The following is a 19,219-nucleotide window of genomic DNA, read 5'->3' as shown; positions in this document are numbered from 1 at the left end:
GTTTAACTATTTTGGTGTTAATATCCCACTCAACGCATGACTGTAAAACCAGACACTGAAATTCCAGATTCCAGTGATTTTAAGAAGCAGGTACTTTTTATTCTGACAAAATGTGAGACTGTCTGACAATTTCTAACCTGGATCGCAGGTGGTATTGTCAATCAAGCAGCTACTTAGAGCAACTACTATAAGTTAACAGAGACTTGAAATGCACGTATTGGGTTCCACAGATTTATGCATAAATATACCCATTGCTTGTGTAAGCTATGTGTCTGCCAGGTCTATTTTGGGATGATTAGAGTGACGAGACCCTGCTATAGAGAAGCACCTCAGTTCATGCTTGCCCCCAAAAAATAACACAACACAAACAGAACAGAAGATAAAATAACAGATTGAGTAATTTATTGAGCACATACACATTCCATAGACATAACATTTGTGGTCAGTATTAGGCAGGGGCAGATCAATCACTGCCCTCATTAAAACCAGCTCTCCTTGGGAAGCAATTTCTTTAAATTGTACAGTTGCTAGAGATGGGAAGGCCTGGAAAAAAAATGGAAAAATTGGGAAAAAAATACATTTCCCGTTTTTTTCCCAAAGCCGTTTTTCTTTTCCGGAAAAAGATTGAAAAAATATGGAGTGTGGAATATGTTCTTTTACAGTGATAAATAATATGTTTATGACCTTCATGAAAGTCTTGAGACTTTACCCCGCTATGAAACGTAAATATTGAGGTAGTCCTTACACCCTTCAATGCCATGTGTCCACTTGGTGCAAATATGATTGGGTGATTGTTATCTCTCTCCCAGTCAAATTCCCGGAGGAGGATTATAGGGGATCTTTTGTTTTATGTTGATGGTTTCTTCAATTTTTGTTGCTTTTGAGTTAAAGGGGTGGGGGATACCTGATCTCATGTATAGGTAAAATGTCCTTAACATATGCAGACCTTCTATTTGTAACAAAAAAAATAAAAATAAAGTTTATCATTTACTGAATGAGCTGTACTTTTATTTCAAGCATCATACTTGTATATACACGGCATTTCTTGTTCCCAGTGTAACAAAATGATTTTCAATTTGTAAAAAATACTCCACTCTGCATTTTTTCTTTCTTTCAATTTTTCAGAAAATTTCCAAAAACACTTTGTTTTCCTCCATGGCTTCAATATTTCCGGAAATTTTACATCTCTAACAGTGGCACAGTCTATGTAAACCCCAGTTCCCCCCTTTAGAGAATTACAGACCTAACATAACCCAGGTCCCATCTCACCAAATTACAGGCTTTCTTCATAACTTGGAGATGGAAAACCTGCTGTACACTGCACGTTGATTTAATGCAGAGGTAAGGAGCAGATAACCTTACTCTTGTTTACAAAAAAAAAAAAAAAAAATACACCTAAATGCCTTCATTTACAAAATCTTATGTTTGTAGAAGAAAATCTATATAAGGTATCATCATTTCTTGGCATCATGCTGGAGTGTGAAACTCCAAAGACTATTTAAAAGAAACGTCCTAAGTACCCTATGTTAATTTTCCACTATAAATATATCTTCTATCATTGATCATTAAATATCTACAGTTTAAGTGGAAGTACATCTGTCATGACATGTATGTTGCAAAAGCATCTTAGGCCAACAGGGAACGATCCCATCATCATGAAAAAAATGGGGAAAAAAAGACCTAAATAAAAAAACATTGAATGATCTTAAACGCTACAATGCTCTCTTTTCCTGCTACCTGCCAATATAAATATTACAGTAACGCCTGAAAATAATATTTTTTTTTATCAGGTATAGACCACAAAAGTATAAGAATATTAACAAAAGTAGAAGTTATTTTTAATAGAATCAACAACTCTATTAAGTCCCTTTAGCGCCATGACACTAATTGGCATTCTTTTCTGCAGTCACAATTTTTCATGGATACATGCTCATTGTTGTTTACCAGAAGTTTTTCTTCCTTTTTCTTTTTTTTTTTCCGAACTTCTAATAATTCTTAGATAAGAAGTATGTAATTACAAACAGGAAAAATATATTCAATCAATTGATTGAAATAATAAATAAAAAAAAAAAATTTCATCAAGAAATGGATGACTATTACACGACTGCATTATGCACTAAGGTGCAAACCAAACTATTCATTTTTCCAATGTTCGGACCTTTTTAAAATAAAAAAAAGTGCCAAGAACCATGTAAACTGGTACAGTTAACTATTTCAGATGCTGCAATAGAAATCAGACCTTTCTCCCTGAATTGCTTGATCCTTGAATCACTCCCCCCAAACTCTATTGACGTCTCTAAAGGACGTATTCTCATTTTAATTTTTAAAAATAAAATTATTAATCCCCTTCTAATGCTATTTTTACCCTTTCAAAAACATGTCCCGTCTATACTACAGCTATTCTCGCCTCAATCAGGTTCCCTTGACACAAGGTAAACTTATTAAGCTGTTTTAATACTTCCAGTCTTTTGTCCAAAACCCTTCTCTAGAAGGAAGCCTGTTTTATTTGCAGCATCTCTAATTCCCTTAGAAAAGAAAATATAATCTCATATCAGTCATCAATTAAATGAAAAGAAAAAAAAACTCCCGGAGCTTGTTTTTCGATACAATAACCATATTAAAAAGAGAAAAAAAAACAAGTTTTTGTAAACTCCAAGACTCATAACACCCTTTTTTTGTGATGACGAAGAGTGGCAAAGGAGGCTTAAATAGTTGCTTGGCTGTGAGAACCCAACTGAAACCAGCATTTCTTTTCACAACTGAGATCCAAATCTCTTAAGCGGATACGGACTTCTCCAAGCAGAATATTTTCAAAGAAGCCTTCCTCACTCAGCACAGAAAGTCGAATTTCACATTGTTGTAGATCTCCTTCAGGAATTCCTTCGTATACCAACTGTAATAATGTTTGGGATAGTTTAGAAGAAAGAAAAAAAAAAAAACAAAGCCCATAAGACACAAAATATTATCTGAGATTAATAAGTAACATAAGTTTTTTGCTTTGACATTGTCAGGTTAGCCACCACTTTAATGGCAATTGCTGTAATAGGTACAATGTTTTTTGTTTTTTTTTAGATAGTGTGCAGGTAGCAATTTTGTTTTGTAATTAGAAAACATAAAATTGTCTATAACCATGTTTTAGAGTATGGCATTTTGTTTTATGACAGCAAGCTTTTACTGTATATTGGTCATCATCTGTTAAAGGTTTACTCAAATCCTTTTTAAAGTGATAAATATTTTTTCATTTACATTGCCCCATGGGGCATTACTGATATGTTCCCAGCCCCATCAAACCTTGTTAAAAGCTTTAAAACATACCTGTAATCCAGTGAGCAAAGCCCTTTGGTGCTGATCTCTACCTCCCTGTCTGAAGTCAGCTCTGCACTTGCGCGGTCCAGTCACAGGCTTTTCATTAAGAAACGAGTGACTGGACTGTTTGTTTCGCTAGGCTCAGAATGCATTCGAAGCCGACGAGGGGAGGGAAATTGTAAAAGCAAAAGAAAAACAAAACCCTATCTAAGTGATGGACAGAGCGCCCAGAGGGAGGGGATAATAAGCTCTGCCTGCAATGACGAAGATTTTTATGTCTGTTGCCATCATGCAATGTGAGCTGACAATATACTTAAAATATGCACAGAATTCACATCATGTGTGCTGGGGGTGCAACTTGCTCAGAGCACAAAAGTGCTAATTACTCTGTATGTGCAGTGTTTTAAGCAGAAATAGTGCATATCCAGGCTCCTACCACTATGACCACTTCAAATTAATTAGGTGGTCATGGTGATTGGTGTAACGCTTTAAGTAGTGAACATATGCAATGCTACTAAATTACATAGTAAATTGGGCAAGTTATTTCACATTTCAAAGGCAGATACTGACTTATAAAGCTTACACTTACAATAAGTTAGATCAACTGAGATATTCCACGTCATTAAAAGGTGTAAACGAGAAAACTCTTATTTAAAGTGTTTATTGTACATACATTTTAGTAACTACTTAAAAATAATTATTTTTTTCATATATGATAAGTGAACATCCTGATCATCCAGTGGGAGAAAAGCAGGACATAGACTGTTGTTTGCATTTACAGCTTGGATTGCTGAACTTAAACCACACATGGACTAATTTTAGAAACCTGGGAACAAATAGCAAACAGCATCATTTACATTGGAACTCTAAGATATGATCAGTTAAGATCTGTCAAATAGTTTTTTTCATCATAGGAAATATGTTCATTAAAATCAGTTTTTTTACCCTGGGCAAGGTTTTTCCAGATTCCCCTTTGTGACGAACAATAGCTGTAAAGTAACCCTTTCGTTTTATCTAGTGACCATAGTAAACGCGTAAGTATCACAAGATTGTTTGTTTTCTGTTACTTCTCTTTACTCTGATTGTGCATTCCACGGTTATCATCACTGTTGTGACATAGCTGCCATGATACTGTGATTGTATGTATGCTGGCTTGCATGCCAGGAATTGTTATCGCCAGAACCCCAAACCAAAATAAATAAATGAACTTAAAAAAAAAAAAAAAATAAATAAAAAAAAAAAAAAAAAAAAAAAATCGGTTTTATTTCTTTAAGCCTCACAATGTATCCCAATTTAAAGATACTAAAATATATACTTACTTACATCTTTTCTGTTACAGTTCAGTCAGAGTGTTAGCTACTAATGCCAAGTATAAAGCAAGGCGTATTATTTGAAATATACTGTGTTTACAAACTGTATTACGCTTTAGCACCATTAATTTTGACATTATTTGGACATTCTTCTTTGGCTGAAGAGTGTACATACAGTATGTTCCATTCACACGTCAGAAGCAAAATTAGCATTGTGTGTTTAAAGCAGTTACGTACCGCTTCATTGTATGTTGGGTTGCATGTTTTCCGAGCTACTTTGGTTTTCCTTTTTGTGGTTTTCTGTGGATCGGGCAAGAGGTAAATCTTCACATAAGGATTTGGCTCGTTGTTATCCTGCAAAGGCTGTTTAATTAAACAAAAGTTTGATTCAATTATCATTTGTAGCATGTTATTTTTAAACTTTTTATTCTTAAATTAAAAGTTAGAGCTTCAGAATTACATATTATTTATATCAGGTTCCACACCTTAAAAATAAAAAAAATAGCCTTAAAATATATGTGAACATTTCAAGATGCCCTTTGTGGTAGGTAACAGCAATGCAATACATTCTCCTAACAAATAAAAGCAATGCTCCAGGTACTTTCCAGACCTCACTTTTTCAAGCATAAAAAAATAATAATAATTAAAAAAAATTGGCACATTATTTCTGTACTGGCTAAAACTAAATAGATTATTATGTTTTATCTGAAGTTTAATTTTGTTTTGGATACCAATGATATTTTCCCCACTGACTAGAATTTGAAGGCCAGATAGATTTTAATAGCAAAAACACAAAAATAGCAAAATAACATACACAACTAACTGCAATTGGATCAGTCAGCTCCTGCAGCTTTAAATTCAGATTTCTCTAAACACTCAGCCCTTCTTATAGAGATTAACAGAGCAAGCAGGTTGATTTACTCTTACTTAGGCATTAAATTTGTATATCATAAGAAAATACATAATTATATGGAAATATGCATGTAAATCAGGCATAGCGGCCTCTTCTAACCCATCCTTGCTAAACTGTGAATATTATTCCAGCAAAGTATCATTAGATATTTACGAGCCAGCCTTATTTAATGAATACATACATGAACACAGAACCAGACGGATAAAAGACATAAAGATAGATAATTACCAGACCACGGATGTGCATCACCATGATTAACAGCTTTTTTTGCTTGTATGATATTGAGAGTTTGATCTCCCCTCCAACTGTGCCTACAGGAACAGCCCATGTTGCATCTGAAAAACAAAATCAAAAAGTTTTATGAAAAACATACAGAATACTGCAAACTAAACACAACCAAACCAGAAAGAAAAAATACCAAATACTGCTTGTAAAAAAAACTAAACAATTCAGTGTCTAAGGCAAATATGAATGAGGTCTAATAGATGAGGAAAAACTGATTTATTGTTACAAACACTTATTGTATTTGTTCTGGTGAGTATAACGTTAGTCTTTTTCCAGTAAACACAGTGTTTTCAGAGAAAAGGCAGTGTTTACACTACAGCCTTGGGACACCTCCACTGGCCACTAGAGGTGCTTCCTGGGCACAGTCAGTGTCTCCACCCTCTGCATGGAGACACTAAATTTTCCTCATAGAGATGCACTGATTCATTGCATCTCTATGAAGAGACGGAGATTGGACAGGGTGGCATTTGGCTCCGCCCCTGTCACACCCCCTTGGCAATCCACGAGCATTTTAGTTGGCTCAGATCCTCACTTCTGATAATGTCAGCCAATGAGGCAGATCATGGGCAGAGTGAGTACCAGCAGACTGAAATATTTAGTAGGGCCAGATAGTGATTTTAACACTAAAGGATCAGGAATTGATTTGTTTTCCTGACCCTATAGTGTTTCATTAACAATTACAGTATTTGACATGTTTTGTACTAGATGTATCCATGGTAAGCAGTCTATGACTGACGCAAGAGTGGTTAGAATTATGTTCCATCCAAGCCAAGTATGGTTTTTGAAAAATGCCTTCCAATGTTAGATCAGTTTGCCATATGAAAAACATTGTATGTTCAGAACATTAATTTCTTTTTTTTTTATTCTTTATTTATTTCTTCTATTTTTCACTCGGTTGGGAGGAAAGTGCATGTCAACAACATTCTGGCTTACGCAGAAGCCACTTTCATATTGCGCAAATTGGTGCAGTCGATTCAGTACATAAGTATGCATGAAAACACATGGAATGATACGCCAGAGTATGCATATGTGTAAGTTAGTGCCCTTACCTCCCTCCGAGGGTTTTTGTGTAGGTATAGAATTCCCTTGATTTGGAAGGGGAAAGAATAGGGGAAAAAGAGAGAAGGGGGAAGGGGGGGTGGGGGGGATAGGGTGAGGGGGAATACTGACTCAACCGTCCTCCACTTCTATGCTATTACCCGGCCCCCTGGTATCTAGTTCTCTACTCTGCGAGGTTGAGCATTGTTTCATGGATTTGCATGTTATCGATTGGCTCAGTCAGTGGGCTTTTCAGTAGATGGCCCTGGAACATGGGTCACCTGTATCTAGGCTATCGCCAGAGAGAATTATTACCTAATCAACCCAGTGTAAGTGTTGTTGGTGGCACTTTTTAGAAGTGTATGTGTACTTGTAGATTATATGCCTCCCATTGACAGGAAAGAGTTACCATATTGGGCCAGTATGAGATGATAAGGGTTGTTTTGTACATAGAAGCCTTAGGTTTGGGGTTGTTCAAGGGGCTAGTGTGGAGAAAGAGAGAAGAGACAAGAGATATGGGTGGCCAAATGTGGAGGAGGACAGAGGGGATAGGGGAGGGGTGTATGTGGTGCTGAGGTCCCGCCATTCTATCTGCATCTGGAGAGCCCAAAGAAGGGTGGAGAGGGGGGGGGGAGGGGCGGCTCATCCTAGTTCGCTGTCATCCCATAGGTCCCAGATCTTATGGAAGGTTTTAGTGGACCCTCTAAGTCTAGTTGTCAGGTCATCCATCAGCCTTATCTCTTTAATCCTAGCTACTATTTCTGGTGCATCTGGGGTTGTCGGTTTTAACCATGAGGCCGCTACTGCCTTCCTGGCCGCTACGTGATTTTATGTATAAGTTTTTGTTCAGCTCTGGTCCAGCCCTCGATAGGTCTGTTGAGCAGATACACCCATGGATCTAAGTCTGTGGTTCTCCCTACATGTGGAGATATGACCCCTTTAGACCGCAACCCCTCCAGCATTCATTGTTCGTAGTTTTGGGCATTCAAAGCAGTTTTACCAGGGTGGTGTACCACCTAAACATTGTTTTAAATGATTGCTCCTGGAGGGTCACACATATAGAGGTGGTGGCGTTGGCCTCCCAAATCTCTTGCCACTCCGTCCCCTCCAGGACCTCACAGAGTTCCTGTTCCCATTATTCAGTGTAAGTTAATCTGGTCCACTCCCTTGTCTCGGAACAGAGATGGGCGTACAGCAATGTGATCGTTCCCCGGGGCAAGTTTTCCGTCAGACACCAGCGTTCAAAGAACGTCAGTAGTTGTGTCGCTGCGTGTTTGGTATGTGGTTGTTTAACGAAATCTTTCAACTGGACATATCTGAAGAAATCGCTTGGTGTGAGGTGCCTCTCCTGCGAGAGGTCGTCGAACCCCACGATGTCGGTGCCGTTATATAAGTGGCATATCCTCTGTAATCCGGTTCGTTCCAGGTTCCTAAAGTCTCTGGCAGCCATGCCTGGGGTAAAGGCTCTATTGCGGAGGTAGGGCATAAGGGGGAGGGTGAGGATGCCAGGTTTTTTGTGTGTGTTTGGTCCCATAGTCGAAGTGAGTTTAGGATCGCCAGGCATGTAACTGAGTATAGGTCTACTCTCTCTCGGTACCCACATGGCAAATTGTGGTAGGTCTGCCCCTATCATGAGCGATTCGAGATCTACCCATTTCTTTTTGCCTGATGGGGTGTGCCACATCGCTACCTGCGCCAATTGAGCAGCCAGATAATAGTAATACAAGCATGGCAACCCCAGTCCTCCCCTCGTTTTGGGTCTGTAAAGGATATGCCTGGAGATTCGGGGGCGTTTGTTTTGCCAGATAAAAGCGCCTATGGTTCGTTACAGTGGCAGTAATTGGGTTTTCGATAATTGTAAGGTTAATGTCTGGAATAAAAACAGGATACGTGGAAGGACGTTCATTTTGACGGTATGAATCCGTCCTACCCACGATATCGGCTTATCGAGCCCCGTAGCTCTGGAGAACTTCTTGCAACACCACCATGGATTGGGGCGGATTGGTGAGGGTTAATAGTACGTCATCGACGTACGCCGAGACCAAGAATTTGCTGCCCCCCACTGTGATTCCTTTAATTCTGGGGTGTTGCCTGAGGGCCTGCAATAGGGGTTCAAGGGATAAAATAAAAAGAAGTGGGGATAGTGGACAACCCTGCCTAGTGCCATTGTGGAGGCTGAAGGGGTGGAGGGGAGCTCCCGAGATCTGAACCTGGGCCCGAACGTTACTGTACATCGCTCTGATGAGTGCGATATACTCTTCAGGTAGCCCAAAGTGCTCTAGTATCGCGAACAGGTAAGTCCAGGTCACCCTGTCAAAAGCCTTTTCGGCATCTAGCGATACTATCAGCGATGGTGTGTGCAGGGTGGCCTGCCTCCAGATTAGATCTATGTTGCGCCTAGTATTTTCAAAGAGTTGCCGTTCGGGGACGAAGCCCACCTGGTCTGGGTCTACGAGAGATGTTAGTAAGGGGTTTAGGCGAGATGCCTGGACTTTGGCTAATATCTTCATGTCATGGTTTATTAAGGAGATTGGCCTGTAGCTAGATGGTAATATGGGGTCTTTCTCTGGCTTGGGGAGCAACACTATAGTGGACAAAGACATGTCCTGGTCTGGCGTACCACTGTCTCTGAACTCTTTAAACAGCCGGAGGAGATGGGGTGTCAGTTCTTTTCTGAACGCCTTGTAATAGCCGCCGTAGAAACCGTCGGGCCCCGGTGACTTATTCCCCTTTAAGGCCGTTATGGCTTGATCTATTTCTTCTTCCGTGATGTCGGAGGCTAGAGCTGCTCGAGCCTCGGAGAAGAGTGTGGTCAGTTTTAAGTCTGCCAGGAAATTGCAAATATTCACGAGTTCTGCCGCCTTACTGCCCTCCCTACTAGGGGTATGGTTATATAGCTGCTTGTAGTATTCTGTAAAGACTGCTGATATATCTATCGGGGAGGTTTTGATCGTTCCGTCGGGGTGTCTAATCGTGGTGATGTGTTTTCGTCTTTGTCGGGGGTTCAGGGTGCTGGCTAATAACGTGTCCATTGTATTCGCTTTTTCGTAGAATGTCCGTCTCGAGTGGGTCATAGACTTGGCCGTATCGTCCAGCAGTAACGTCTTGATCTCATGTCTCTTGGCGTCCAGTCTCTGAAAGGTCAGTCTGTCTGGGTGTGATTGGTGGGCTTGTTCCAGTGTACGCAACTCCGAAAGTAGCTGCTCAAGTAATTGGTATTTAAATTTTTTCTTTCTAGTGGCTATACGGATGAGCGAACCCCTTATCACCGCTTTGTGCGCAGCCCAGATCGTGCCAGCTTTTAGATCTGGGGTGTCGTTTGTGGTGAAGTAATCTAGGAGTTCCTGTCTAACCTGTTTAGTGGTGTCTTCGTCCCAGAGCAAGGATGTATTCATCCTCCAGGTCCACGGGGTTGCCCTGCTTATGTTGCCCAGGGTCAGGGTCACGTCCGCATGGTCAGACCACGTTATGGATCCGACCGAAGCGTTCGCGACCCGAGCCATGCAATGGTTGTTGACCAGGAATAGGTCTATCCTGGAATATGTGCCGTGTGGTGCCGAATAAAAAGTATAGTCAACTGTGTCTGGATGGTGTGCCCTCCACACATCTACAAGGTCAGTGTTAGTTATGAACTCGTGGAGCAATTTATCTTGGCCACCACGGTTGTGTGATCTAGGTATCCCCCGGTGCGCGCTCCTATCGGCCGCGGGGCAGGGCGCGGCGTTAAGGTCCCCCCCCACCACAACCATGCCGTGGGGGAGGGCTTGCACTAGGCGTTGCATTCGTTTCCAAAAACGCTGCTCTGGTTGGTTTGGCGCGTATATATTGACGAGGTGGACTGTGTGTGAGAGTATGGTGCCGGTTACGATGATGTAACGCCCGTCTGGGTCTGTTTCGGTTTTTGTGGCTCGGAAAGGGCAGCTATTTTTAATTAATATCGCCATTGCGTTTTCTGTGGGCGCGGGCCTTGAATGTAGTGTCGTATGTGTGGTCCCGCAGCCGGAGCTGTGTCTGGGCAAGTGGGTCTCTTGTACGAATGCCACGTCAGATTTCATTCTCTTTAGTTCGCGAAAGAGCAGGCGTCGTTTTGTGGGGGAGTTCAAGCCCTTAACATTTAGCGATGTTATGTGTAAGGCCATGAGTGTGTTGGAAGTGTCCCACATGCTGTACGCCCATCTCTGCACACAAAACCCTCCTGTCGTTGAAGTCGCCAGGCAATATTCCCACCAGAGACGGCAGCCCTATTTTGTGTTTCTTGACGTCTCTACTCAGCACCACATAGGGGTAGGGGGGGGGGGGAAAGAAAGAAAAGAAAGGGGGTGAAAAGTAAAGTAAGTAGCACACCTCCAGATGGGGGTGGCTCGAGTCTGGTCTTACCAGTTGCCAGACGTAATATGGGTACCTGGGATCGCTCCTCCACTGCGACCAGCACAAGTGAGAGATTCGAGCCCGGGAGCCATGACCATGTCGTGCTGCATCGCTTATATTCGGTGCTATTCGACCCCCTCGTCAGGCGCGCGTCCGAAAGGCGCGCGCCTACCCGAGGTGAGGGTCCTGCAATAGTGAACAACCCATACAATAACAAATTGTCTGTTACTCCACAACCAAGAAAATAATAGCAACAGTTAACATAAACAAGAAACGTTACTGGTATTTCAGGTATACAGGATCAGTCTGTTTTCTCTCAAACCTTCTGGGGTGTCAGTGAGTTGCTGGGTGGAGGGCCTGCGCTGAGGGGGTAACTCCCCGGAGGAGGGGAGGGGTTCCATCGGGGGAAGGGGAGTGTGGGGACGACCCCCCCAAGGGGGTCCAGGGGCCCGGGGCAGTGCAGCTGCACGTGCTGCGCGTCTGAAAGGGGGTCAGACGGCATGGCGGCTAAGTGCTGGGTACATGCCAAGGGATGTAGGTCACAAGGGATCCGTGTTGCTGACAGTAGAGCTCGCCCTATGTCTGCGTATTCGTCTGCACCCCATCGTAAGATAGTGCGGGACGGGTGTTGCGCTCAGGGATAGAGAGGGAGAGTGCGTGCATAGGTTATTTGGTATTATCATTTTTTTTTTTTTATTAAGTTATTTTTGGAGGATATTAGTGTTTTGGGGGTATTGATAGTTCGCGATTGGCATCTGCCTCTTGCCTTCATTCCCTGTACTGTGTGCCCGTCACCTTTTAGGGGTTATGTGTGGGATGTTGGGGTCCCCAGTTATGGGCCAGATGCCCCCAACCTGTGTCCGCCTCCCCCCGCATGTGTAGTGAGGTGGTCTTCGTCTCAGTGGATCGGGGGTGTGCGGTGTCGGGGGCCCCATGGCTATGCCCCGAAGATTGTGTGGGTTCCGGTTGTTCGGGAGCTACCCTCGGTGTGAGACCTTTTTTCCAAGAGCAGTGTTACGTTAATTAATCAGAACATTAATTTCTTGATTGGAAATGTAACGTTTTTGTTTGAGATATTGTAGGAACAGATTCCATGCAGTCTTTTACAGAGTGCTGTGAGAGGTAATGAATGTGGGTTCATTTGGACCCCTGTCACAGGCTCAGCTAATGTTCCACCTAGAGCATAACATTATTCCACCTGTGTCTGTTGCAAGTTTACCTGAAGGCCTTTGGGCTATAGCGTTACTGCCATTTTTCTCGTCACGGGGAAGGGGGTGGAAAAATGTATAAACCAGATCACACTGCAGAAAAAAATAAAAGCAAATATTAATTTCACAAGATAGAACCTCAATACACCAGTACATGAATACAGCTAGATACACTAAGAATGTTAGGACATACCTGGAAGAACGCAATGGCATAGTAATTCCTTTTGACATTAGCCCCTGTTTTAGTTTTTTGGTTGCATTTTTGTTTTCATTTAAACTCACAGCATTTACATGATCTCTAGACCATGGGAGAATGAATTAGGGGAATTCAGAACCGATCACAAAAACACACAATCATGATTGCAGTGCCCATTTGATTTAACATGAACTCTATCTCAGTGTCACAGCACCCCTCATTACATTTTTTTCAGTATAGTTTTGGCTGACTCTTGACGATGAGATGTGCACATCCCCCCCTTCAAAAAAAGTAAAACTTTACCTTGCACATAAACATACTAATCTACAGCAAATGCAAGGACAAAATGCTCATTTAAAAAATCTCCCGCCCATCTGTTTTCTCTTAAATTCCACGTAATTAACTGGCACAAATATCAGGAACAGTGAACTATAGACAACGCACTTAAACTAGCAGGTGCCCAAGGTAAAACATTAACCACTAATCAGCAGCTCTGAGAACACACAGTAATATGGAAACTAGAAGTGAATTTAATTGGCTCATGACCAAGAGAAATACATAAAGGCACCTTTACTGACTTTCAAAATATATTCTGCAGAACAGCGGAGAACCAAACACAAACTAAACATTTTAAAAGGGTTCATAAAAATGCTTTCATTTTGTCACATTAAAATACGCCCGCGCTGCTGTAGGTCTCTTTTTAAAATTATGAAAAGCATCACAGTGATCGGTACACTGCAAAAATCCTGTATCATTGCAGCAAGAATAAGGAAACCTAGAGTTAAAGATGCAGGACCTATCACTCTCACGTAGGTGTCAGGCAGAGACATATAGGAGTTACAGCCAATTGCATTGTGTAGGTTAGTCCCTAAGCTACCCCTAACACTAAAAAACAAAAAAACACAACAAACAACAACCTACATTGTGTAGGCTGGTACCCATTAACCCAGATCACCTCCCTAACCCTTAAAATACCACGTTTACCCAGAGTCTTCTTTAGCACTATACCTAAATCCCCCAACCACAGTTCTAACCTTTGCCCTAGTTACCTTGGCCATATTAAAAGGTTACAGCGTTGCAATGATGCTACACTCCAACACATCACCATTTCAGAGTGCTGTCTTACATTGATTTTTCCCCAGAAAAAGGCACTAGGGCTTATTTTCAGGGGATGTCTTATTTTGAGGGAAAACGGTAGCAAGCATGTGCTAAAAAGCAGGTCTACATTTGAGGAAATTCCCGTGCATCTATGTTTGGGGAAACTTTTCCAAACATAGATTAGCTTACTCGCAAATGGAGTCCTGCGAATCTATGTTCGGGCTAGATTAGTTATGGTAAGTAGCGACTAGGGCTTATTTTCGGGGTAGGGCTTATATTACGAGCAACCCCTGAAAATAAGCTAGGGCTTATTTAGGGGGATGTCTTATTTTCAGGAAAACTGGTAGCTCAAATAATTAAAGAGCAACATTTTTAAATGCACGCCTGAGACCCATCTTTTGCTTTTTTTTGTGGGGAAGGGGGAGTTCACTGCTAGAGGACCAGTTTTGTGCATGTGAAAACTGGCTCTTTATATGCACGGACTAATTTTGCAACTCACTGCATAAATGCAGTTGTTTAATTAGTGTATAATAATTCCAACTGTATTGGATGTGTGACACGGGAACAAGAGGAAAAAGCTTTGACCCACACTTACTAAACTATACTCCCTTTCAAGATACTCTCGCCTACAATAAAGTTAGGCACATTTGATATGTATCTCTTAGATGTGTGAAATGTATTCTGCAGCCAAATCTGTCAAGAATGATCACCAAACACAGGTCGCTAGGAGCAGCTGACTTATTTTAATAGCAGGCTAACTTACCCAGATTGAATTACAGCAACAAGACAAACTGGTTATCCCGTGGATATCATTGTTTGAAAAGACCTTAAAATAAAGGCCACTCTTTACAACCTATATTACTACAAAATTTGCCTCATAATACAATCTTAAAACAATCAAGCTGGCTCCAATTATTGTGCTTATATGCAATCAACAACACAATTATTACAACTGTGTACATTAAAAGCAACAGAAGGAAGATATTGCTCCTTTACTTGCATAATGAAAATGGCCAGGCGAAAAATTCCCATCAGGTCTACACCCTTTATTCTATGCTCCCTTTGAACTAATATTAACATACTGAAGAGAGCCTAAATTATTCATGGGGCATGGAATGTACAAGCTCTTAGGGCTGGGAGAGCACGTGTGAATAATCATGTTTCACGTATTTCTGTGTGTGTCCAATTCCTGTAACTTCCACGTAGAACATAAAATAAAAATAAAACCCCAGATAGGTGGTCATGGCTAAGTTTGAAGATAGTTGCACATTGGATCTTAAGTAAGGAGATCCCTTTGTATGGTTTGTGGTGGTGGTGGGGGAGGGGGGGGGGGAGATCCGTAAAATAACTCAAAGAGGGCTCACCCATGAACTAATAACATGAAATCTACATAACACCCTGCTACATTCTACAAACACGCCCTGTTTTACCTGTTGAAACACCTGCAATAAACAGCATCACTGTGATCTGTGCACACTGTATGACACACACTTACATCAGCTGCTTTTCCATGGAATCCTATGGACTCCCTTGATACACAATTAATTTCTATGCTTTTGCATCAGTCAAATCCACAAACACACAAGCTGAGATAAAGATAAATCACTCAAGTTTAGCATTTTCTTTAAAATAAATAAATAAAGGTTTTATTTTTTTATGTGCTTCTTTAATAAACTATAAAGTTAATTCCCCTGAGTGCTCCGAGAAACAAAACATTTTACACTTTTGTTTGATACAGTTGATCAGTCTGAAGGTGCACGATTAAAGGATCAGCAAGGGACAGGCCCTCTTTTCTGATGTAAGTGGATGAGTGCACTTACGTTTCCTATACTAACTACAAAAATAAGGGACACAAAACAACAGGAAGAAGCAGGGGTCTGTTGGAGCCAGGTTCCCGTCTATATGCTTCACACTGAAGCATTATGGTTCAATTCAATAGACCACATCTGAGATTTAAAGGGTGCCTGTGTAGTCCAAACCTCTTACCTTCAATCTGTTGTTTTGTTTCTTTGTTAATGCAACTAAACAGTTTAATTTAAGAGAACAGCAGGCCTAACGGTTATACATATATAACCAATACAACAAACAATACAACCAATTCAGTTTCCCTTGCACTTAGATACATTTTGTTTATATTGCTTGACATTCTATTTGAGTTGTCAAATCAGTGCATGGCTGAATAAAAACTGAAACTAAAAAAATAAAGAAAGAAAAGCTCATTCATTGCCAAATTTTTTGACATCACCTATATCAAAGTAAATAAGAGAAAATCCTGGTATCTCACGTTTGCCATGACAGTATTAATCATACAACTTAATTTGCAAATCCCACACAGACACAGAAAGGTATGACAGAAACCCTGTTGGTTGAGAGATTTTACATGCACCTGTAACCATAAATTTCCTTTGGAAAAACATGACCGTTCAACCTGCATCATACAGCTTTGACACAAGCATTTTGATTCATGGAAGTAAATCATAGAATAAAACTCTTGAAGGAGCTTCTGTTTTGCTTGTTCACCTGTTACTATTTTAGTTTTTCAATCAATACAACTGCTGTGGCACCATGTGTGATTGGCATGGGGATTTAAGACTTAATACAGAACAGAAGTCTGTGGGATTGGGTCAACTGCCCATGATTACAGTGGAACCTGAATTAGGGTTAAAATATATTAGTTTCTTTGGGTTTTTGCAGGAACTGCATGACTTAAAGTGCTCAAATTAAAGGGGAACTGTTACTTTTAAATTATACAGTTGAATAAAAAATTATCCAAAACTTGTATTAACCTTTTTTCCATGCAATCTCCATTCTCATTTATTTTCATTCATTTTATGTGAAATGTTTTAGTAAATGATATAATCCAGCTCAGACAATTCAAAGCCAGGACAAAATGAAGATGAGGAATAAAAACATTGTTTCAGGTCTCCTCTTTGCTTTCTGTTACAGAGCTCATAACAATGATTGACAGGCAACAAGACAAAACCTATAACAATGATTGAGAGACAATCAGTTGCAGGATAAAGAGGGGGATTTCTACATTTCATTTTATGTTTTACATCTCATAAGGATATTTGTTATAGGGATAAATAAACATAATATAACAAAGTCAGGGAAGTGGCAGTTTACCTTTGATGTCAGGTACTTTATTTTACCTAGAACTTTAACATGCATTAAAGATATTCAGGTACCTGCTGTAAAGGTGTGAACTACTAATGTCTTACCTCAGCAACCTTAGGAGTTGCATGGATTAAATGCCAAACATATGCACTCAAGTCTTCTTTCCGGCGCTCAGCTGCTGCCTCTCCACGAGAACGCCCAATCAAAAAGCGGCTGGGGAAACTGAAAAGGATGGAATAGTGACATTAGTAGGTACAAAGTTGAATGGTCATCCTTATAGGTAGAGCTATGAAAAAAACACTCATGATTAATTTACGTTGTATCTAGGGAAAAGTATTAAATACTGGTACCATAGATTGGGAATTTTCTTTGACAAAAGAGACACAAACTTTCCATCTTTAATATGATCTTTCTATGAAAATATCAGGAACCTCAAGAATTTCAACAGTCATTATTTGCATGTGCAGATTATATTCCAAAATCATATTCACAAATCTAAGTGGAAATATATATGTCCAATATATGAAAAATTACTATAATTTAAGTCTATCTTTACCATTTTTCTTTGCCAAGAATGTTTACATTATAACATGTCATAACTGAGATATTAGATTAGCTATGTAGTACAGTTTGTAGTAGTTTAGAAGTATAATCTTAGTAGCTGCATGTAGGTACCTTGGGAGCTGTGATGGGAAGAAGAGTCGGAGTTTGCTGTGCATTTCCTGGAACTCCTCATAGGATCGTTGAATATATGAGGTTTCATGAGGGCTCTCTCTCACTACCTTTATGACAAAAACCTGTAATCACATCAGATATGCAGATTATGAATAAATATTTTAAACACACAAATGAAAACATACATATTCTTAATTGTATGCATTATATAAATGTACTGATCTACTGATGGACAGCATCTATCCACCATAATACAACTCCCCCTCCCCCCAAAAAACAAACAAACAGAGAGATCACATTTCCACACCTATCTTGGAATACCTCATGTTCAAAAACAGCAGGAAAGCCTACAGAAGAATGTGTGTATACAGCTTGTATTGTTTTGAAATTCCCTTACGTTTATGAAATATACAAATGCAATATATAAGGAAAGGACATCATATTATTGACATTTATATAGCGCCAACAGATTCCGCAGCGCTTTACAATATTATGAGAGAGGGGATTTAACTATAAATAGGACAATCACAAGAAAACTTACAGGAACGATAGGTTGAAGAGGATCCTGCTCAAACAAGCTTACAGTATATAGGAGGTGGGGTATAAAACACATTAGGACAGGAATTATCAATCAAATAAGGTGGGAGTGAAGCAAAGCTGGAGGAGAGAGTAGAGTGCTGCCCTTAAGGAGAGAGCAAGAGACAGGTATGTAAGATAGAGGTTACTTTGGGAGGCCATAAGCTTTCCTAAAGAGATGGATTTTAAGGCACTTCTTAAAAAATGCAAGACTAGGGAAGAGTTTGATGGGTGTAGACAGGCTATTCCCTAGGAAGGGAGCTGCCCGCGAGAAGTCCTGCAAGCGTGAGTTGACCGTACGGGTGCGAGCAACAGACAGGAGAAAGTCACGGGCAGAGCGGAGAGAATGAGAAGGGGCATACCTATGGATCTGTGAAGAGATATAAGAGGGGCTAGAATTGTTCAGTGCTTATAGGTATGGGTTAGCACTTTGAATTGACTCCTATAGGATACCGGAAGCAAATGTAAGGACTGACAGAGGGGTGAGGTGTGAGAGGACCGACTAGAGAGGAAAATCAGTCTGACTATTACTGTCAATTATATAATCTGCCCCACAACCATGCAGACCCAAAAGATTTTTTTTAAAGACTGTATCATTACAGACTGTATCGGGGCAATACGGCTTTTGGGAAGACCAATTAGGAGAGGGTTACAATAATTCATGCAGGAAATAGCATCTTGCGTAAGAAAGGGGCGGATGCGGGCTATGTTTTTAAGATCGAATCTACAGGATTTGGCAACATAGTGGATGTGAGGCTCAAAGGTGAAGCCAAAATCAAGTATGACGCTAAGACAGCGCGCTTGCAAGGATGGACTTATGTGGATACCACTAACCTGAAGGGAGAGCGAAAGAGGAGGATCAGTATTAGGAGGAGGAAAGACAAGGAGCTCAGTTTTAGAGAGATTGAGTTTCAGAAAGCGGGAGGACATCCAGTCAGAGATGCAAGAAAGGCAAGCAGTGACACGTTGCAGGACAGCAGGGGAAAGGTCTGGGGAGGAGAGATATATCTGGGTGTCATCAGCGTATAGGTGGTAGTGGAATCCAAAAGAGGTAATAGGTTTGCCAAGAGAGGCAGTATAAAGAGAAAATAGAAGGGGAACAAGGACAGAGCCTTTGGGTACTCCAAAC

General features: G+C 40.6%; 1 protein-coding gene across 1 annotated transcript in view; it reads right to left on the bottom strand.

Moving 5' to 3' along the window:
• Nucleotides 1-380: 380 nt before the first annotated feature.
• PIK3C2B (phosphatidylinositol-4-phosphate 3-kinase catalytic subunit type 2 beta) overlaps nt 381-19,219 on the bottom strand; it is a 156,019-nt gene continuing 137,180 nt past the window's right edge. Inside the window, exons 28-33 of the mRNA XM_063452303.1 lie at nt 17,515-17,636; nt 16,944-17,061; nt 12,440-12,521; nt 5,758-5,864; nt 4,854-4,979; nt 381-2,893 (exon numbers count right to left, since the gene is read on the bottom strand). Coding sequence (XP_063308373.1) covers nt 2,705-2,893; nt 4,854-4,979; nt 5,758-5,864; nt 12,440-12,521; nt 16,944-17,061; nt 17,515-17,636 — 744 coding nt within the window. The 3' untranslated portion in view covers nt 381-2,704. The remainder of the gene's footprint in view (nt 2,894-4,853; nt 4,980-5,757; nt 5,865-12,439; nt 12,522-16,943; nt 17,062-17,514; nt 17,637-19,219) is intronic.

This window comes from Pelobates fuscus, chromosome 1 (assembly GCF_036172605.1).
Source record: "Pelobates fuscus isolate aPelFus1 chromosome 1, aPelFus1.pri, whole genome shotgun sequence".
NCBI lineage: Eukaryota > Metazoa > Chordata > Amphibia > Anura > Pelobatidae > Pelobates > Pelobates fuscus.
The sequence above is the reverse complement of the archived record's forward strand: the minus strand, read 5'-3'. Positions and strand labels throughout refer to the sequence as shown.